The sequence below is a fragment of the Aplidium turbinatum genome, chromosome 2, assembly GCF_918807975.1.
Source record: "Aplidium turbinatum chromosome 2, kaAplTurb1.1, whole genome shotgun sequence".
Classification (NCBI taxonomy): Eukaryota; Metazoa; Chordata; class Ascidiacea; order Aplousobranchia; family Polyclinidae; genus Aplidium; species Aplidium turbinatum.
The window spans coordinates 7,114,411-7,137,007 of NC_137473.1; the positions used below are offsets into that span (position 1 = coordinate 7,114,411).

The 22,597-nt window shown below is 37.7% G+C and overlaps 2 protein-coding genes across 2 annotated transcripts; one reads left to right on the forward strand and one right to left on the reverse strand.

Moving 5' to 3' along the window:
• Nucleotides 1–6,968: 6,968 nt before the first annotated feature.
• On the forward strand, nucleotides 6,969–10,035 carry LOC145764606 (neo-calmodulin-like). Its single transcript, XM_082576236.1, has 3 exons — nucleotides 6,969–7,229; nucleotides 8,103–8,215; nucleotides 9,319–10,035. Exons 1-3 carry the CDS (start codon nucleotides 7,065–7,067, stop codon nucleotides 9,494–9,496), a joined length of 456 nt encoding a protein of 151 aa, XP_082432362.1. The 5' UTR covers nucleotides 6,969–7,064; the 3' UTR covers nucleotides 9,497–10,035.
• Nucleotides 10,036–10,870: 835 nt separating this feature from the next.
• On the reverse strand, nucleotides 10,871–21,208 carry LOC145764959 (uncharacterized). Its single transcript, XM_082576676.1, has 10 exons — nucleotides 20,986–21,208; nucleotides 20,221–20,359; nucleotides 19,875–20,062; nucleotides 18,668–18,741; nucleotides 17,571–17,667; nucleotides 17,344–17,479; nucleotides 16,577–16,691; nucleotides 16,140–16,239; nucleotides 13,403–13,614; nucleotides 10,871–13,130 (listed from the first exon to the last, which is right to left on the reverse strand). The coding sequence occupies exons 1-10, from the start codon at nucleotides 21,206–21,208 to the stop codon at nucleotides 12,270–12,272; spliced, it is 2,145 nt and encodes a 714-aa protein (XP_082432802.1). The 3' UTR covers nucleotides 10,871–12,269.
• Between the last annotated feature and the right edge of the window lie 1,389 nt (nucleotides 21,209–22,597).

The following is a 22,597-nucleotide window of genomic DNA, read 5'->3' on the forward strand; positions in this document are numbered from 1 at the left end:
CAGCAAAATTTGTTTCACAACTGCAACAAACGCTGAAATTGAAATGCATTGTCAGGGGCGCCGGAAGCGGGGGGCAGGGGGGGCGGCCGCCCCCCCCCCCCTGCCCCCAATTTTTTGCAGATGGAAGGGCAGGGGGGCAAAGGTGCCCTTTTAAATTCATGTAAGCTACTGCACATTTTGCAATATAACAATTTCTGCTATTCGCTTTTAGCCTAATTATGTTCATTCATTTTTGTCTCAAAATAATATATACGGCACAAAATTTTGCAACACAGTACAGGCCTTAAAACTCGTTTTTTTTCGGCAGCCATCGTGGCCTACCGAGAGCTCCTTCTCGGCGGCCAAATCTGCGTGCTTGGAGGCGAAGATACATAACGATAGGACAAGTAAATAGAATTAAACTTGAAACAATGCAAAGTAATGATCACTTAGCGTTGTTGAAGTCTGGGCCTGGGCGACGTCCTACAATAGAATCGTTGCACCACGCAATAACTGCTTTATCGGGATTGTAATCCAATACAGCGGAACCATCTAACGACACTCGCATGAGTGTCTCCAATGTGGCTGATTTTAAAGAAGTTCGCCACTCCCCTAGAATTCTCTTTAGCAACGAAAAATAACGTTCGACATGTGTTGACGATGACGGCAAGGTAATAAAATATGTATTTCAATGATGTGAAGGACATTACTAAAAGAAGCATAATTTTTGCAAAATATGATCAAAAAATGTTTTCCTCTCGGATGTCAACTAACCTAGTTCTCCTTTCTAACTAACCTAGTTCTCCTTTTTAATGTCCGACAACATCGAATCGACATAAAAACGACAATATTGCCAGCCGATGTAAATTAGCACTTCGGATTAAGACTTTGTTAAAATAAACGTCGGGAATTACAAACAAGACTTACAGCGCTGGTGATCGCAGATGGATATATTCCATCAATAACAAATATTCTTGCACAATGCAACAGTGGCGATTATGACGCGCTGACCTAATTTTGCGTCACTCTTTGATACAATACTACATATTTTCGACAAATCCACGATCATTCTATTGCGAAATTAAAGAATTGGCTAGAAGAGACCGGCGGCCAAACTTGGCCGATTGAGGAGGTAGCACCGGCGGTCATTCAAGCACTACTTAGCGGCCATGGCCGCAGGCTGCTTTAAGGCTTGACAGTAGGTGACGTCATTATAACATAGCATGATGCCCTTCTTTGTATACCGGACACTTGTAGGCTATCATTACACAATACATAGTGAGCTGATAGATTAGCATTGTCGCTACATCTTATCTTACAACTTGAAAAAAATTGACCTTTTACTAAACAAAAGTGCCCTTTTTTCGTAATCTTGCCCCCCCCCCCCAGTCAAAAATCGTTCCGGTGCCCCTGTGCATTGTAGCCTATCACTGATTGGTTTAATTCAGTTCAGTTTTCATTTTCCTGTTTTATTTTTGATCATAAAAGCAAAAGAACCATTAACTTGCCTTTGACATAACCGGGGTCTGGAAAATGGTAGAACAACAAAACACGAAAGTAAAAACGTGTTCCAGAGAGAAATGATTTACTAAATACAATAATTTTGGCAAGATTGCAACACTTTGACGAATTAAAAATTTAACCAAATCTGAAAAAACACTTAAAATTTGGTGGCTGAGAGAAAAATATAGCCTAGCCTATATCCACTGTTCCTAGCCTATAAAAATAACAAAACAATAACAAAAACATAAAAAAACTTGATAGACGATTACTATGTTGTTGGTCGGCCGTGGTTGGTTATCAAGAGTAGGCCTACTGATGGTCAATGAGGGATCGAGACACAGCTCTTTCTGCGTTAGGTTTAGTTCCTTTTATAAAAAGTAATGTAGGCAAAGAAAACCCCACAAAAAGATACCCTAAAAAGTTTTTGTAACAGGCAACTAAGTTTTTGTAACAGTAGGTTAGCAAATAATAAGGACAAGAACCAGTGATCCAGTGGGTAGGCTATTTGTTGTTCAGGGCTTAGTCAAGAAAATTTAGGTTTTGCACTTGTTCTTTCTTTCTGGTAACAGCTATGCATTAACTGTTACCCAACCTGTCTTCTTTCTAACTTTTGACTCAAGTTCCACATGTGTTGAGTTAAGATGGTATATTGTCAAAATGAGACGGGTTCAATTGTGATGTGGAATAGTCACTTCACACTCTTATTACGTTCGTCCGTTAGATTCACACATCGTAAAAGAAAGACGCAACACGTTTGGAAAACACAAGTTAGAAAAATAGAGAAAGAATGACGAGAGATTGTCGCTCAAGCGTGACAGTGCATCGCAATGAAGACGTCACGATTGCGCGACAATCTGTCACAATACGGAGACAGATAACTTGGCCATAATTTCGTGAACATAGCAGCCTCCAAGATGAATATTACAATATCCATCTTCCAGAAGATTATTTTTACCTAAACGAAATTACTAATCATTGGCCATACCTACCACACATTAAACATAATTGCAATGTCGCATAATACTGTCGTATAAATAACATACATACGACATAGTCATGTAGATTGTAGATGAACCTGTAGTCCCGCACTGCTGTCTGAAGGTATTTAAAATGGACCATGTTTACATGACATTATTTACACACTACAGGCTACACACGGTTATACAAAAACAAAGTTGTCATATGAAGATACTAAATTAAATGTGAAAGAATGAATAAGATGCTCAGCTTAGTCACAGGTATCACAAGCAAATTTGCTGTAAGCGATATTGGCGTAACTCAAAGTGACAATATGTAGCCTACTTGATAAATACATACGGTTCCAGCCAGATTGTATCTATTTAATTTGTAAATAGCGAGCATAAGCATCATACATCACACAAGTCATAAACAATTAAACATTAATAAAAAAGTGAACACATTTTCTATGAGTGACGTCCCTTAACGTCCATCTGGGGGGCCCGAACCAACTGGAGCGAGCACAGCAGTGCGTGCCCGCGCGCCCTCTACCGGAGCAACGCAAGAAATATCACGAAGCACGGTTTCAACGTGCGACTTCTTTGTGTTAGTGTCCCATGCTACCACAGCCACCCTCACCCTTCTTACAAACTCTTTACCCTTTCGATGCTGCGGTAAAATTTCAACCACTCTGCCGACTCGGTAGTCCCCTCGTTTAGACCGATCATTCATATCCCATACCAGGACCAAGTCTCCGGGGTCTAAATTGCGACAGATGTTTCTCCATTTTCTTCGACCCCGCAACTTAGGTAGGCAGAAATCTGTCCAGTGACCCCAAAACTTATCAGCGAGTGACATGCTACGCCGCGAATCTGCCAGCGTGGCCTCTTTTAACTCCTGCCTTAATTCATCCGCAATGCAGTCGCGCGTCAAATTTTCACGTTTTAACCAGTTCACGTTCTCAAGATCATCGCGAACCTGCACTTTCCTGACTGTGACACGACTGTCCGAACAGAGAGGAGACCGCCCTCCACCGGCTAGCCATCCCAACGGTGTATTGATCGCGTGCGGCTCATACAACGTTTTACCAACTCGCTCTTCAAGCACAGTTAACAAGAACGGACAGTCATCGCCTATCAAAATGTCCACAGTCTGACGATTTTCTAATTCAAACACACTAATGTCATCAAAATGTCTGTAACCACTCAATTCTTGCTTATGGGGCAAGGTTTCAATGTCATCGCTCCATGGCGTCGAACAAACAACATTATCTATGTTAAAACTCTCACCAGTCGACAACGATTTTACCATAAATTTGACCAAACCAGTATCAACTTTCGCATCACCGTTCAAGGTTTTCATGGTAAAGGAAATGTTTTCATAGGGCTGTAACCCCAACTCTGCACACAAAGATTTTGATACCAGCGTTATCTGGGATCCATAATCAAGCTGACAGTACACCAACTTTTCTAAGCCAGTTGCCGGGTTTCTGACCTTCACAGCAACTGTTCGGTTTAAAACTTTACAAGGTGTCACTTTCACATTTCTCAAAGAGACTGATTTTTCTCTACCTTGAACTCCAGTTTTATTAACCGCAGACTTGTCAACTTTGTCCACAGCGGACTCGCGTACCTTCTTTGGAACTGGTTTGTTTGCTGGCCTATCATTAACGACCCATTCATGCAACATAGCGAAATGCTTCGGCGTTTTATAGTTAGCATCCTGACACTGATCACAGTTCATGGCACAGCGACAATCTCTAGCCCGATGCTTTCCTCCACAATTATAACAGAGCCAATGTTTGTAGAAAAACTCTTCACGCTTTGCCACAGTCATACCTTGCAAACGATGACATACCTCCAAACCATGATCCACATTCACACCAAACGAAAGGCAACACTCACACAACGAGACACTCGTTTTTGACGTTGCAGAATTTATATTACCATAGCCGTCAACCTTGGCCACCGTATGTTTCACTTGAAATGCACTCGCGTCCCTTTTACTCTCCGACTTACCAACAGAATGGTTATTGCTCGACTTATGGTCCTCACTCATTAACCAAACGCCAAAGTCGGTTGATTTCGCATTTTCTTCCGCAATGACAAATTGCAACAAACTATCAAAGGAAGGGTCCGCTGTACCACCAAATTTATCACCTAAGAAATCAATGAAGCGTTGACGCGCATACACGGGCAAACGTTTAGCTAGGTCATAGACAAATTTCCCTTCAAGGTAGTCCAACCGCTTATATGCTGCCGCATATATTTGGCAATCTAGTAATTCTGCCCGAAACTTGCGCCAACCAGTAATGTCAGCCCCCGACACACGCGGCCCAAATCGGATACTTTTAACACAAGCCTCAGAATTAAAACCGCCGCGAACAGAAAATCTTAAAGACAAACGCTCCAATGCCATATTAGCACGCATTGCTTCGTTGTAACCTGGGGTGCTACTGATCACCAAGCTTATGTCTTGAGCAGCAGTTCTTTTACGATGTGTGAATCTAACGGACGAACGTAATAAGAGTGTGAAGTGACTATTCCACATCACAATTGAAGATGTTCTTTCTTTCTGGTAACAGCTATGCTTTAACTGTTACCCAACCTGTCTTCTTTCTAACTTTTGACTCAAGTTCCACATGTGTTGAGTTAAGATGGTATATTGTCAAAATGAGACGGGTTCAATTGTGATGTGGAATAGTCACTTCACACTCTTATTACGTTCGTCCGTTAGATTCACACATCGTAAAAGAAAGACGCAACACGTTTGGAAAACACAAGTTAGAAAAATAGAGAAAGAATGACGAGAGATTGTCGCTCAAGCGTGACAGTGCATCGCAATGATGACGTCACGATTGCGCGACAATCTGTCACAATACGGAGACAGATAACTTGGCCATAATTTCGTGAACAGCACTATATGATAAACCTAGGGCTAAATATAGAATGAGCGTAAGTAAGCCATAGTCAAGTAGACCTAGCCTAAGGATGCGGGCCAGAGGCTGGGAAGATTTTCTGCCTGAATCAGAATGAACTGATGGATGAATTTCTGATCGATAACGTCGCATTCGAAAATTAAAGTTATCCTTGAAGGGCCTTGAAGGAACAGACAGAGAAACGAGTGCTAGACTACGACTCAAGACTCTCAACCTCAACCCATTGTGGAAAAACAACCAAACCAGCAAGCGCCAAAAGGTTATGCTACCGAACACCGGTAGGTAGACTACGTAAAAAGGAGCAATCTATCTGACGGCCAGCACAAGCCTTTGTAAAACATAGACGGAAAAAAATCATTTGAGATAAGAATGTAAATATGGTATGAAAAATCTTCTTCTCTCGTGTTGTCGTTATTTGTCAAGGCATCCGTTGGTTAACCACTGCCTGGTGTCGTCATCGATAGAAACTAGGCCTTCCATACCATGAGGTGGTCTGTAGTGTATAGCCGACAATCTTTGATAATTTGGGCTGCCGTCTGCATTTTACCACACTCGCAAGCAGCACTCTCTGCCAAGCCCCAGCCCATCATGTCTGCACCATAGCGTCCAACACCAGTGAGCAAACGATTACGCCTTGATGAGGCAAGTCTAGAGAGACCATGGCCCAGCTGGTTCTCGGGCGGGGATCTGAATACTTAGCGAAGTGGGGATGTGCTGCTTGACCATTGTTCACACCACGCTGCGTGACACCATTGTTTGCTAGGGCTTCCAGCAGAGGCTGCCAGAATAATAATAATAAACGTGTTTTTATTTGCGCCCATTGCGATAACATACAGTACGATACACTGCGATCACAGATGCGATACAACAGACGACAGAAAGCAGCGAAGTGACATATAGTCTTCGAGTCAGCTGCCCCCCTAAGTTTGGCTTGCCATTAAGTGTTTTTGCTGAGACACAGCCGCGTGCTCTGGAGCGGTGTCGAACCCACGTCCTTTCGAACGTCGCACAGACGTTCTCACCACTCGGCTACGCAGCCAGAAGGTCTTGTGCAGCGCGTATGAACAGTATAGCACACTTACATTAGCGGTAAATCAATTTCACTTGATCTTCTTGTCAATCACATGAAATCTCACGTTCAGGAAGTTTAAATCTTATTGAATTAGTTGCCTAACAACTAATATTGCTTCATAGAAAATATCCTTACAAAACAATTAGTCACTACTATGTCTTGAAAATTATTTTAGTTACCCTAGCTAGCCTATTAGACCAATAAAATATATATTGTATTTCCAGAATAAAAACATAAAAGTCTGTAGCCACAGTCCAAGCGGCCTATTAAAATCTAACTAATGTGGCCTAATTTAGATTGGATAATGGGTATCCAGTGCAAGTTGGCCTAAAAGATATAAGCTGTTCTTTGAAGTTTTTACATTCATTGACGTTGAGCCAAAGCAATTTGTAACCAGCCTTTTTATACAATAGAGAATGTAAGTAGCTGTAACTGAATACTTTTTATAAAACAAACGTCCACAATAAATCTGAAGAAAGCTCGAGTCTCATTGTGGTTGCTTAGTTGTAAGAAGTTGGCTTCACAGAAATTAGCCTGCTTTTGTATGGTTATCTTAACATTAATAGTCTACTAGAATAGTTTATTTCAAGTACGTTATTTTCATAAATCGTAAATATGGCAGAAGACAAATTAATGGAAGAGGATAAAGTTATGTTCAAAGAAGCATTCAAAAAGTTTGATGCCGAAGAAACAGATTGCATTTCCACCGACGATGTTGCCGGTGTGCTGAGAGCAGCTGGGCAAGCACCAACAGAATCGGAACTTGAAGATTATAAAAAAGTTTGTGGAATAGGCTATACACTGATTGTTTTTATTATTTTTAATTAAGCCACAGATGCAAGCGGATCCAGAGAGAAGGGCAATCACTACCCTAAAGCACAGAAAATTAACTTTATTTAGGCTACAGTGTATTTACAAAGACGGATTAAAGTAGACCTTAACATCATTGTGTTTTGTTTAAATTTCCCTTCCCCAAAGGCTACATGCTGGATGTGCCCCTGTGCAAATGTCTAACTAAATAAATTCATCTGCCTGATTAATAGTCACATTAATTGAATATTATTATATTCAACGATTGTTTGAATTTTTTCCGTTTTTCTGCTACTTGAGGATTTGTTTCGAACAAAACTGTTTCAAAATTAGATATATTTGGTTTTGAAGCAACATTCATTACTTGGGTATAATTCTGTTTCGAGATAGTTTCACATTGAAGAATTCTATTTTGATGCCCATTCAAAACACGTACGGTACAGCGTATGCTTTGTGAGAATCTTAAAACGCAGAAAATCCAACAATTAAAATGTAGCCTAATAGCCCACCATGTTTAGAAAGATTTAAGAATGATGACAAGATTACAGAATATTATGCTTATCCGGTGCTCGTGCAATCTTTTTATTAGACTGCTAGTTTATCGTTAATTTGCACTAGACCGGGTTGTATAGTAGGCTAGGCTATACGCTACTTACTGTAAGTCAACTGCAAAAGAATATCCGTCATATCGACAATAATTTAACGTCTACAAGCGTTGAATCAATGTGAAAATGACGGATTTTTTTCTGGGTAGAAATAGTTTTAAATATTTCGAAACAAAAAAGATCTTAATTGTGAACCCACTGCTTCAATTGAGGCTTCTGAACTTTTAAACTTTGGCAGGAACTCGATCCAAAAGACACGGGAGAAGTGGAGTTCAATAATATTTTTCAACTATTTGCTCGAATAATGAAGTCTACTTTAGAGATGGATGACGAATTGACCAACGCATTCAAGTAATCAATTAAGCAGGGTTCACCAAACTACGGCCCGCGGGCCGGAACCGGCCCGCGAACTGATTTCATCCGGCCCGCCACGTGCACGGAAATAACAGCTGGCAGCTGCACTACAACTGTTAAGGAAAAAAGTTACCAAACTTTTTGTAAAGGACTGACGTTGCTGTTTATCATTAGGCCACCACAAATGGGGACAGCCTAGGCCAAATTTGGAAAGATGTAATGTTTTTTCAAGAGCACGGTGCCCTGTAGTGTATCACAGCAGGGGATAACTTTTCCAGCAACCTTTCGATTTTCATCACAACTTTGCTATTCCACGGCTGACTTTGTTATTTATTGTGCTCAATTCAAGTCAATGGAGATTCTAATTAGTTGTATATCTTTTCGGAATTTGCATCCGGCCCGCAGCTGTTAAACTCGCAATAATCCGGCCCTCAGAGTAAAAGTTTGGTGACCCCTGAATTAAAGTATTAATCCCTAAGGGTCTAAAGTTCTTGTTGTTGTTAAAAGTTGCTAGTAGGCTGAAATCTCAGTAGGCTATACTGCAATTGTATAGATAGGCTATTATAGGTCTCGTCACTTTGGGTGTGGAATTGTACGAAAACTCTACGACTGGGGATCTTGATTTTTAAAAGGTCATTTCTGTATCATTGCCCCATCATTGCCCGGTGTCATTTTTTCAGGGTTGCCATTTGTTGAATATGAAACCGTAGACAACAAAAATATCCTTAGTTATGGTCCCGTTTATGCAATTTTCAAAAGTTTAAATGAGCTCTAATTATAATAACCGGTAGAATAATCATCCGTTAGGTTGTTTATTTAAACTTACGACTTCATAAACAAAAATGAGTCCAATCAAGCGGCACTGGTTTTGTTTGACTCTGGAGTCTGGAGATGTGCGTTCGAGCAAAACCTTTTTACTGCAAGAGATTTCTATTTAGCGGCATTTGGTAGATGGAATAATTCAGTAATTCTCAATGTTCAGGTGAACCATTGATTCGACAGGGTTTTATACTATTTTGATGGTTCAAAGGGAAAAAAATGGTTTACAAGAGTTTTAGACTGTTTTCACATTGAGCAATGTTGCCAATTATTTCATTCAGAGTATTTGACAAGACATTCAACGGATACATAACTGCGGCGGATCTCAGGAAGTACATGACGACTTTGGGAGAAAAGCTGACAGATGAGGAAGTTGAAGAAATGATTAAAGATGCGGATACAAACGGAGACGGAAAAATTAACTATACGGAGTTTAGCTTCACTATCTTAAATGATTAATTTAGAACGTGAAATACGAATACATTTTTATGCAATGTTTGTGCGACATATTTTTCATAGAGGTTTCATGTTCAACAATGGAATTGTCCAACTGGTCAATTTTATTTCTCAAAAATGAGTATTTTTACTCTAAGCTGTTCAGTGTTTACTTCAAGGGCCTGGTTTTTAGAGTTACTAACATGCTTATTTCTTTTTGTTGCAGCAAAACTTATTTGACTTATCAGCTTGTAGTTATGCCTATGTCATAAGGCTTATGCCTTTTTAAAATAAAATTCTTTATGTATTTTAGGAACAGCTCTTTTTTGGAGTAGCTTGCCTAAGTTTTACTCAGAGGAATAGGCCTACATAAAACTTTTCAGAATTTATAATTTTATACTGCATTATACTTTATGGAAAAGTGCTTATATGCTCTTATTGTGTAAATATTATTTCACTAACGCGTTTATCAGAAACTGTTTCATGGACATTTTTTATGGACTTCTTCTAATTGCACTTTTACGGACTTTGTGTGGTGATAGTATTGATCTCCATATTACATTGACAGCAAACATTTTTATCATCGAAAAATTTTGTTCTCATTGCATTACAGTTCAGAAAGTTTTAGGTCAGCTGTCAAGATTCAAAGTGATCAAGAGGTCTGGTTTGTATTTGTGAGTAAAAGTAATTTATAGTGCTGGCTGCCTGGCCAAAATGGCTCATAGATAGCAAATATGCTTATAGAAACACATTCAATTTTGACGCATTGAAAATTAACTCAACTTAAAATCACTTGTTTGCAAATGTGCTTCTTTCGAGACCTTGATGCCTTGTAAGGTGTTTTTGAACAACAAGATAGGCTGGGAATCGAACCAAGAGCGTATGATTGATTGATTGATTGGAAAGAGAGTGCCTTATCTGCTACGCTATTCCACCTAATGAAAGTTTTGATTTCTTGATACACCATATTTCTGCATCGTTTAAGCAGCCTAATCAACGATCGCTGTATCATTCCAATTAGAAAGATCTTGCCCGAAAGTAGCAAAGATCCTCTACGTATGCACCTTTATATTCTACTCCACTTTAAGGGTCGAGGAGCTCTGCCTTTTACCACCCTTGAGCAGTGGTGGGAACTCCGATGGATCTCTGAAATCTGTTAATAGGAAGCTACTTGCTGACAACATTCTCATGATCAAACGGCACTGGTTCGACTCTCGGGGTGTTGGCTTGAGCAACGCATTTCAAAACTGTTCTCTATTCAGCGGCAACTTAGTGGATGGAATAGTTGACAGACGACAATACTCCAACAATCAAAACAAAAATTGGAAACTTCTATAACCCATCAAAGGTTTAGTCTGTTCGAAGATAAAGATTCAAAACCAAACCATTATAGCAGCCAGTTTACTTAATTTATTGCATGTTTTTACAAATACATTATATCAGAAACTTTACATAACTCAACAAATAAAATCTGTCGTTTTTATGTCTCTTTAACGTTTTGCAACGTTAAAACAATTTAAAAAAGATAATTCAGTTTGCAGCTGAAGCAGTGGAAACTTAAAATAATGTAGCCAACTATTTAAACAATGATAGAAAAAATGTATAGACGTTTTAGTGCTTTACTATAAATGGACGAAATGCACACACAAACAGTAATCTATACAGTACAAATAATATTGCAGTAAAAACACAAATTTTTGAAAGCGTGATAGCACAAAAATATTTAAAATCAGCTTTATATAAATACATATACAACAATAGTCAACAGTAGCCTATAGTTTAGTATGATACAGCGTTGTAATTAAGCATGACCACTTTTCTTGTTCTTCCTTAGCGTTAAGAATCGGAGAAAATTTCAGAAAAAAGAAATTACGCGTAGTCTACTTTATGCAGCGAGAGTGTAGTCAATAGTCATCTATTTGTAATATTTGACAAGTGCTGACATAGGATAAGCTCCTTGCACTCATTAGCGCTCAAGCAATAGCCGATGAACATAGGTCAGTGTATATGGGACACAGTATGGTGATATGGGACAGAAATATACTATTACAACCAAAGTAGTCGAGCCAATATTTGTATTTTTCCTGTACATTGTACTTTAGATAACGTGTGACATCACAAGGAAAAATAATTGATGCCTCAAAACAAACCAATTCTCCTTCGAGCTTAAGCGTCCCATAGCACCCAACTTTCCCCTAATATTTTATACCACAGTAACTACAGATAGTTTCAGAAAAGGTTTTAACAAACAGTGTTTATAAGTACCGGTTTACAGCTTCAGATATCTTTTGCATTGCTTTCAAGTGATGCTTCAATTCGTTGCGCAAATGATTGACAATTCTACCACATTTTGCCTTATTGCATGGAAATTCAGTCAACATTTCTTCTGATAAGATAATATTAGATGGTTACCATAGACTATGTATAATTTTATAAGTTTGTACACTGCTAAAACCAAGAATTGGATAGAACGCTGTACTGTAGACGTGGACAATGAGATCTTCAACTGTTTCTTGCAACCAGAACACAGGAAGTTTGCACATGAAAAACTTCAAACCAATACTTAAAAAGTGAAAACAAATATAAATTTCGATTTTTTTTTTTTTTCAAAGATCATTCAGTTATGTAATATGCAGTCACAATAAATCATAATATGCAGTCACAATAAATCATAATATGCAGTCACAATAAATCATAATATGCAGTCACAATAAATCATAATATGCAGTCACAATAAATCATAATATGCAGTCACAATAAATCATAATATGCAGTCACAATAAATCATAATATGCAGTCACAATAAATCTACCTCAATAGAGCGTGCTGAAGAAACGTTTTGTTCTTCAGAGTCTTCTACTATTGTTGCAAGAGCAGGATCAATAGGATGTTGATATCTTGGCTCTTCGTCAAAGTTCATCATATCTTCACTTGCGTCTGTGTCGGTATAATTCATGTCTTGTAGCTTTTCCATTATGTCGTCATATGACATCTTGTCGTCTACAGGAGCCAGAGAATAAGCATGTGGGCTATTGTCATTATTGTTAGGATTATCTTTTTTATGATCCAACTCCGAAGGAGCTTGTTCATATTCGTCTTCACTGGAACTGCTGCTTTTTTCTGTTAAGACATCACTTAGCTTTTCTAGAATTTCCTGTTTAGTGTGAATGCAGTCTTCTGGAAAATTGGTCGCGCCATTTTGGTGGTCAGTTGAAATGACAGACAAAGCTGGCTTCTTAGGATCTTCATCAATACTGCCAGCATCTGATGAAGAGGAGCTATCATGATCTTGATTAAACAGATTATTTGTTGTGTCATTCTTAAGTTCACTTAAAGAAACAGACATCGGCGTCTTTCTATTATTTTTGTCATCGCTTTCAGATTCTGATGAAGAAGAACTGATATTTTCTCGTCCCTTATTTTGATTTAAGAAATCAGGAGACACTGTAACGTTGGCAGAGTCGTTTATATTAAGAGGTCCTTGATCAACGTTTTTATCTACGACTTCTTCTTCTTTGTCGCTGTCTTCATTTGAAAACACAGATAAGGATGATGAAGATCTACTTTCTTCCTCTAAACCGTTTTCTAGCTTGCACTTGGAGGTAAGTGGGCGTTGCAGCAATACCTCTGTGAAAGATCGTCTATTCGGTTGTGGAATCTGTTAATAACCATCTTCTTTAAACAGTTGGTTAATTGTGATTTTCACACACTTCATTACAATAGTCTAACAAGACCACTTTTGTTATAATAAATTACACTTAATATTAAATACTTGTTGCCTGTGAGCGTTATGAGAATTGTGAAACCTGAGTAAAAGTCAACAGGAAAGAAATTAGTTTAGGCTATTTGTAAGAAGAGGAAATAGTAAATTATTGATATGTTTATTTTATAATTTTAGACTTTATAACTAACTTTTCATTTTGTACTTACTTTATAGCTTCTTCTTTCGCCTTTCTCTCTTGTCAAGTTAAAATGAAGCCCAACAACTCCGTCGTGCTTGCAAGCCACCTCTCGAGAAGATTTCCACCGATTGTTGCCTTCCGTACAAAACCCAGTAAAGGCTGGCTGGGAGGTTAGATTCGAAGCAAGTTTTTCGATAGAAGGATTAGATTCAGCCATCCATGGCGCTATCAGCAACGTTCCTGAAAAGTAAGAATATTTACACAAAGAACCGCAGAGAAAATTGTGAGTTTGTGCACTTAGCTTTGTTGAGCACAGTATGCACTCTATAAGCACTAATCGTGTAATATTACACTTCATTACACGCAGCCTACTACGTTATACAAACAGTGTATAAATGAGAAAACCTCTCACAAGCAATTGATGCAATTACTATTCACTAAAAACTATAACTTATTTGCAACCGTAAAATATTAGTAACAGTAACTTATGTATCTGTATTTGATATAGTTCGTTCTGCTTGACTTTTTGTTTGGTAGGCTATTGAGCACTTTTTTGTAGTAAAGTATTAATAGTATTTATTGTTTAGAGGAGTTTTTAAACAGGTTGTTTGTACTTTTTTAGCAAGATTCATCGGGTGATGTAACATGTAATGTAACGGGTGATGTAACTAAAGAAACATAAAAACAGTGTTCTTCGAAGTTAATTTGTTAAGCCTATATATTTCTTGAAACAATAAATAGCCTACTATTAAAATTACAAAAAGTGTTTAATGACGAGCAAAAGAGCAAATAGAAACTAACTGCATTTGATGCATTCCTTGAAACATTCATAAAGTATTAGGATCGCTCAGGGGCGGATCCAGGTATTCACGTTAGGGGGGGGGCGATGTCATTGACTTTCAGGCAAGTGATCAGCCAGGCACAAATAACGACGGGGGTTTCCCCTAGAAAATTTAGATCGAGTTTGATGCGTTGAGAGCATTTCGAACACAAATAATGAGAAATTGACATTCTATAACTTAAAAAACCTTCAACAATGCTGTTGTTTAACAAAGGGAGAGATGAAGAGCTGATATGCCCTTGCCATGTCAAGTTGAAGCCTGAGCAACCTAGCCGCATTTATAGTTGAGACTGAAGGTTTCACTCTTGATTGTTTCACGGCAATTTAAAAATTGACCTCGGAAAGATAATAACAGGTAATTTTGTCTTCCCAATATTGATGCAAACATTGAGGTTATAGACTTACTGTATAACTTCGAGGTTTTATTCCTCTGACAAGTTTTGAATTGTTACAAAGAGCAATGAGGAAAGGTTATGCATACATTCAACATAATGAGCAACAAAAGTGGGAGCCAGGTCAAAACACTGGGTTATGCTCCACCCCCCGTAAAATCGCCACTATAGGCTAAGTATAGATTGTAAATTTTTATTTTGGACGAGCGAAACACTACAATTTGTGCAATAGAATGGCAGTTAAACATAGTTAAATGACGACCAAAAGATATAGTCCTCCTTAAAACGTGTCATGCACTGTCGCTGCACCAGACAAAAAAAGAAACTAACAATAACAGAAACAACTATTTCTGTGGACTTCACAAATAAAACGAAAATAAAAAGCTACTTTGCCGGTACGGGTAATATTAACAGGTGTCGTACCTTTAACTACAACACTAAAGTTAAGTTTACGGTTTCTACTGTTGGCAAATCGATTTATCACGGAGTCTGTGGTCAATTAAAATGTCCCGATGCTGGTATCGTAAGGCCAATCCATTCAGTCTTTCCTCGCCGATGCTGTTTCTCAGCCAGGTTTTCAACAACCGAAGAGATGAAAAGCTTCTTTCGGCTGATGCTACGCTGACTGGCAAGGTTAATAGTATTTTTAGAAGAGAGTCTACGATTGTGTACACATCTTCATCACACGGTTGTAAAGCTTCTTCGGTAAGACTGCAGCAGTCGTCATCAGTAAGACTGCAGCAGTCGCCGGAACAGTTTTATTTTCCCACTTCTCCTTCCATAGTTGGATCTCTGAACCTAGAGCAGATTCCACACTATATACATGACGTAACAAGCCGTTGTAGGCATTGCAAATGACTTTTGTCAATGCTATCGGGTCGGTACTTGAGCAATTTCGTGGTAGCAATGATGTTAGGTGTCAAGATGCTAAAGTCTCATTGAAAAAAATTGAGCTTTGCTGTTTCTAGATGCAATTTCAAAGTAGAATTTCAATGGTTTTAGTTCCACGACTGACCGTCAAAGTTGCCAATAACCTGCTCTGTCCAACCAACTTATCTAGGCTAAGGGATTTATCGCTATGCTCTACAGTGCCGGCAAAAAGTTTAGAAACTTTTTAAATTTTAGTAATTTCGTTCGGTAATTGGACTCTGCGACGAAATAATAGCCTTATAGGCCTACTATGTTATTATTATAGCCTAGCCTAACCTAATCTTTGAACATGGCGAAAGACTTATTCAGCATTGCTTTCGATATGTTGCTTTCCAAATCGTATACATATAAATGAAGAATAAAGCTACTTTCTTGGGTTTTAGGGGGGGCGATCGCCCCAATCGCCCCCCTCTGGATCCGCCCCTGGGATCGCTTTATATTCACACAACATCGTGCTATTGCGATAAAGCTGTCAGATAGGCTCTTTAGATACTTCTTATTTACTTAATTTGGGTTTTCTCCGCCAAATGTCATCAATGAGATCTTCAAAATAACCAATTGCATTACAAAACCTTGAGCCAAACTTCAGACCATTACGTCACCTGGTACATCTAACTTGATATCAACCTCGAAGTCATATCGATCAAAATCAATGTCAGGAAGATCTTCATTACCATCCAATTTCGATGGCTTGATGTTGATCTGAAAGTAAAGACAATTTTGATAAAGAGGTGACTTTCTTCAACCATAGACAGATAAAACCAAGTAACCACACGGCATTTAACACAATACATTAAACTGAACATAAAATATAAGCTACGAACGTTTTCGGCTATACACATGTTAGCCCTTTTCAAGTAACGAAAAATAACTGATTTTACATCTACCGGTACATTGAAAATAAATAACTGATTTAGGCCTACACAATGACTTGAAAAACAGAATGCATAAGTATGAAACTTCTCCCCTGCTTTGCCGTTTAATTTTTTGCTAGCTTAATGTAATTTATCTTAATGCTTTTCTTATTCAATCAACTTACTTTAAAATCAGTTCCATGGGGGATGGCCTGAGGAGGGACAACTATATCGGACTTATCTGGGAGGTGAATTATTCCGTCACCCCCATACCCCTTCCATTCATTGGTATCTCCAGCCCTGTATAAATGACAATAGTAGCCCATATCAATTGCAGTTAGGTCACTGTACACCAAAAAACCTTAACAGGCTGTTTCACCCTTATTGGGATCATCAAAAGCTTCTTATTCAAATAGAAATAGCATAGCCTATATGTAGGTCATCTTGAAATTTTTGTTGCTTTGTAACTTGTAACTGGTTCGTAAGTTGTAACTTAGGATACATCGGGAGAAGCTTGCTAGTAAATACTAACAAGACTAATATGAACATTATCCAGCCAGGGTCGTTGAGAGAATATTTCTGGCCCGGTACCAATCAGATCCTCGGGTCCCAAATCGAGACACTTCTAAGAAAAACGCACCATATCCCAACAATAGGCGTTGGGTTCTTTAAATTCCAGGCCCCTTAGAAAAGCTTCGGGCCTCTAAAATTATCCCCGGGTCCGGGTCCAAAAGTTCCCCCTGGACCCGCCTATCAACGTTACTGCGTATCCAGCTATAACGTAAACCCAAAGAAGAAATAAAGTCCATAGCAAACTCAACAACTTTTTCTTAACGATTTCTTTTCAACCAAATGTGTTTATAATCGTGTGAACAAACTTTAAAATGATTAAAGACATCCCCATTTCCAGACGAGGAAAAGTGTAGCCAATATTCTCTGAAACGTTTCTCACCAAAAATGCAATCGTTTCCCATTTGGCGTTACAGCACTGTTGCCATTGTAATAACTACTTGTGGAATTCTTGTAGGAATATCTTCCGTTTGGTGACATCATATACGGAGGAGTTGAGAATACCCGCACTGTTCTCTCTAAAAAAAAAGGAAATCAATTAATTTGAACAACAGCCACAATCTCACTTGTTTTCATGCTTTTTATGTTCACATACGTTTAAAATTGTACCTTCTAAACAATCTTCTTCAAATTCTAAAATCTTCTTCATCTCTTCAGTATCTGCAAGATCAGATGCTTTCCTCCCAGACTTATCTCTCAAACGTACCTGTTAGATGGACGCAACCACATAATACATAAATACGGCTACTAGCCTGAATGTATTTGTTTAATATTATTTATTTAATTCTAATTATGGTTATAAAATAATTTTGTATTGTTTTTGAGCTATTTTTCGTATCTTGTGACTTTTGCAAGAATTTTAAGCCTAGGCTACTATACTGCTGCAGGTTGTACGAATTATGGTTACGCTATATCAACTTTAACAATCAATTAGTACCAGAATGTGTTCATGGAAATAAGGACGTACCATTGTGAAAAGTAGCATTGTCACCTTTCACAAGACATCTTCTTGTGAAAGGTGATAGGCTATGCTTTTTAATATTCATATTCAACCAAAAACAATTTGTAAATTTTTTTAATTATATCAATGACCTGCCAACCACTAATGGGCTAAGTTCAGCAGCCTATTCTCTAAAAAAATCAAACCTACAACCTTTATAGAACATTGTTTGCATTAACACGTATCAAAGGAAGCAAACCAAGCCTCGCATAAGTAGATTTTCATAGCGTCTCAACAAAGTATGAACATATGTTGTGAATTCTGGCATAGCGATAAAATTGGTAAGGCACTTTAACATGCAGATATCCAATTCAACTACGAAGCTACGCTAATCATTACGTCACCAAGGTTGCGTTTCTAAAAAGAACAATGAAAATTGAAAATGGTAGCTAAATTAAGTCATCGGTTTGCTATCGGCTGCCGGGTTAGGGCGGTGATGGTCATTTTACTGACGTGGTTTTGATTCCCACCACTGCTATTGCTTTTTTTTTCTTTTGTAATTATCAATAAAGTTCAAAGTAATAATCAACTCTCTGCCTAAATGCTGGAATGGTCTCAATTGAACGGTAGCCACCAAAAAGTAAAACATGTTCTGATTCACACATTACGGACAACGTAACAACTGATTGGTTTGTGGTTGAATTGGATATCTTCATGTTAAAGTGTCTACCGATAAAATTGATGTGAAACAAATACAATCAATTACCTTAGCGTGAAACTTGAGCAGAAGTAAGACAACTTTATTACCAGCCTTAGCCGCTACATGCAATGGAGTTTGACCTGAAAGATAAATGAACAGTTTTTAATCTTGCAGCATGGTGTTTTTCATATCATATGAACAATGTTCACTGTACAGTAGGCTACAGTACGCTTCTTTGCATTATTTCATAAACAACTGCTTTAGGTTATTACTGTAGAAGCAGCGAGGAAACGACTTTACTTTATTTCACTTCTAACAATGCCATGACACTTTGGAAGCATAATCGTTTAAATATTTTATTTGAGTGCAGCCAGGGACGTAGCGACCGGGCGACTTGGAGGAAAATCACTCGCCACATTTTATCTTGCCCCCAAAAAATGTTTTAATGCTATTTCAACGTTTTAATACCATTTTAATTCATGTTGCATGATGTTTGCCCCCTCTCAACAAGTTGTTACACCCCTAAAATGTTCATTTTAGCTACGTCACTGAGTGAAGCACATACAGTATACCTTTAGCCTTTACAAATTGTTTCACCTAACGGATCATCAGAAGGTCTGAAAAACATGAAAAAAAAGTAATGAATCGATAATTCCTGAAAAGATATTAAATATTACAACTGTAATTTAATCTGCAAAAAAAACCTTTAAACCTGTACTTCCTGAAAAGATATTAAATATTATAACCGTAATCCAATCTGCAGAAAAAAACCTCAGAATCACTAAAGTCTATCTGCATACATTACTACAAAGTTTCAATTAATTTGTCCAACTGGAAACCAAGCAACTTGATGGCAACATCTATGTTGCAACATAGATGTTGCCATCAAGTTGCTTGGTTTCCAGTTGGACAAATTAATTGAAACTTTGTAGTAATGTATGGAGATAAACTTTAGTAATTCTGAGGTTTTTTTCTGCAGTTTGGATTACGGTTATAATATTTAATATCTTTTTCAGGAAGTAGGCTACAGGTTTAAAGTTTTTTTTTTGCAGGTTGAATTACAATTGTAATATTTAATATCTTTTCAGGAATTATCGATTCATTACTTTTTTTCATGTTTTTCAGACCTTCTGATGATCCGTTAGGTGAAACAATTTGTAAAGGCTTCAGATAGTAATAACTACATTTGATTTTATTCGCTCTGCTTTGCCTTTTTGCTTAGCATTGAGCACTTTTTGTAGTATTAATAGTTTTCATTGTTTTTACAGTATACCTTCCAAGTTCTTCAAATTTGGATTGGCACCAAATCTCAGTAACATTCCAGCAACTATGTCGTCACAGCTCTGTTTCTTTGCGCAAACATGTAAAGGGGTATTTCCCATAAAATCAGAAATGTTGGGATCCGAATCAGCTCGCAAAAGCAATTCAACAATTTTCCAATCGCTTCCATTTTCGATGGCACTGAAAAGTTGCGCATAATTTGAAACAGCACAAAGTCAGTCAAGTTACCCGTCTCAAGTCCCTATTGACAACTCAACGTTTAATGCTCTACCCATTTAATCAATAGGTTGATGGGTTTATAGAAGACGTTTCATTTCTATCAAAACTGAACTTTTTACCTGTGCAAAGCCGTTTTTCCTTTGCTGTTTTGAATTTTGCAGTTGGGTTTCGCGTGTAGAAGAGTCTGCACCACCGCCGCATTGTTGTAATATCCTGCCGCTAGGTGGAGGGCTGTGTTGCCATCGTCATCTGTCATGTCTAACACACAAAATAACCTTTAGAACAGTGGAAGAGAGAGTGATAAAGTAATAGAGAGAAATAACTTCATTTGCCTATCAGATTCTATCGTACACAAAAAGCTTTATACACAAACTGATCATATAATAAAAGAAAACAAAAAACATCCATTCCTTTCGCATCAAGATTCTTCATATTCAAACAAATGCCGCAGGTGACTAAAGGTTTGGCTCCGATCAAAGGAAAGTCCAGTAAGTTATCTTTCGTATCCTACTCTAAGTTTTATTTCTACAAAATGATTCAGTATAGTAGGTCTACAAATGTGCTTAGAGAAAGCCGAAAGCTTCACCAACGAATGCCGAACACGTTACTTTCTATTTTCAAACGATTTCAATAAGGTATGAACACTTTTGCAGATATTTATTTTGTTAATCAACATCTTTATCTGGTTATCTCTGGACACTAAAAAATTATTTTATAATGCAAGCTTATTGCTTCACACAGCATGCTAGTATTGTGCATAGAATGTATTTATGCTAGATAACTATGCTAGATTATCTCACATGAGACATTTTAACGATAAAATATGCAAAAACAAAATATTGTCAATCGAAGACAACGTCGCTGAAGTACAGCACATCACTCACCAACATCTTTAATGTAGCTAAGAAGCTTTGTCAGTACATCGACGTTGTTCTTCGTGGACGCTGCTCTATGGAGCGACGTCCTGCTCCTTTTCTCTTCATCCTCCAAAAGCGTGTTCGGATCTGCTCCCTTTTTAAGCCACTGATCTACTTTCTGCACTTCTCCCTTCTCGGCTGCCAGGCTGAGAAATCGATCGCGCTCTTCTTGAGATACAGAGTTTCCCATTTCTCTGTTTTAATATTTTACAAAAAACTTAAACGTCCCTAACGCCTAAAAGCATAAAGAATGATGTCTTAATATTACTATTTATATTACACCATGAAAAACTATAACATGTTTTTTCATAAACAAAAAATGAAAAAAAGCTTTGCAAACGGTAATTTTAGTACGGATTAATGCATTATTGTGCACCCAAGACAAAGATTACTTTGCAGTTGGCCTATTTAGGTACTGTCAGTGATTTCAAACTTTTTTGTACTGTAGGATACAAAAGAATTTCGGAATCTATCACGGTACATTGACTTACTGCGTAGTTGTTTTGTTGCAATATTATGTTTCACTAATTTATTATTATAGCAAAGCTAATTTGCTACATCAGCTCCAACGTATGTCTTCGGTTATATATATACTTGTGCCAATACTTAGGTGAGTCTTTTCTTTTCCGCACAACAACTGTACATGTTGATAAGCTTTGGAAAATAATTCAACCTATGGTAATGTCTCATTTTCTGGCCTAACACTAACTGCAATATCACAGTTATCTTTCAAAGCATCGCTATATTCGTAAAGCATTGACATTTCCGCTTGTCATTATTCAAAAAATCAGTATTTTGGTTGATTAATTGAATGTATATTACCGTCTATTCAACACTTTAGAATGACCTTTGTCCACATGACATTGCCATAAGCAGGCGATGATAAATTAAATGCTTACTCTTGCTTTTGTGTTTAGTTACTGTTATGAACGCAACTATAAAACTATAAATTCAATGTATACATCTGTGTACGTACGAGTTGGTAGAACATTAAAAAGCTCACAATCCATATGAAACAAAATACTTTAAAACGAAGACTCTTTAAATTTTGTTTGAAAATTGATAAAAATGAAGCAAGTAATGGAACTGCTTGATTAGCTTGTTGACTGCTGTTAAAGGTATGTCTGCAGTGTTTACTTTTACGATAGACAAACCTAAGAAAGAATTTCTACTCGTAGAAAGATAGCTCAGTGAAAGAGCACCTATTTTTACATACTACACACAGCCCTTTGTAAACACTTGAACACCCTGAACTAACTAACGCGTTGTTATAATATTCAGTTGGCTCACAATCTTTTCTTGGTAAAAACAAATAGCTGACGCTGCCCAACCTGGAATATTCTTGGAAATATTTGTTAAATTATGACATCAGAAACAGACAGGATAAACGAAAATAAAATAAAGTGACATTGTTGTCAACTAACTTTGTTGCTACGAATATACATAACTCTTCTTTGTCATTTTGTAAACAACTTACAGTTAAACAAGCTAAGTAACAATGGAAATAAGTGTAATTTTGTTCCAGATATGACAGCTTTCTATGCTCATTCTGTTTGAACGATTTAAAGTTGTCTGAGGT

Coding starts and splice junctions, on each gene's coding strand:
- LOC145764606 (XM_082576236.1), top strand. CDS start 7,065: ATGGCAGAAGACAAATTAATGGAAGAGGATAAAGTTATGTTCAAAGAA. Junction 7,230..8,102: donor AACTTGAAGATTATAAAAAA/GTTTGTGGAATA, acceptor AAACTTTGGCAG/GAACTCGATCCAAAAGACAC. Junction 8,216..9,318: donor GAATTGACCAACGCATTCAA/GTAATCAATTAA, acceptor TATTTCATTCAG/AGTATTTGACAAGACATTCA.
- LOC145764959 (XM_082576676.1), bottom strand. CDS start 21,208: ATGGGAAACTCTGTATCTCAAGAAGAGCGCGATCGATTTCTCAGCCTG. Junction 17,668..18,667: donor TGCTCAAGTTTCACGCTAAG/GTAATTGATTGT, acceptor TCCATCTAACAG/GTACGTTTGAGAGATAAGTC. Junction 16,240..16,576: donor CCCATGGAACTGATTTTAAA/GTAAGTTGATTG, acceptor CTTTACTTTCAG/ATCAACATCAAGCCATCGAA.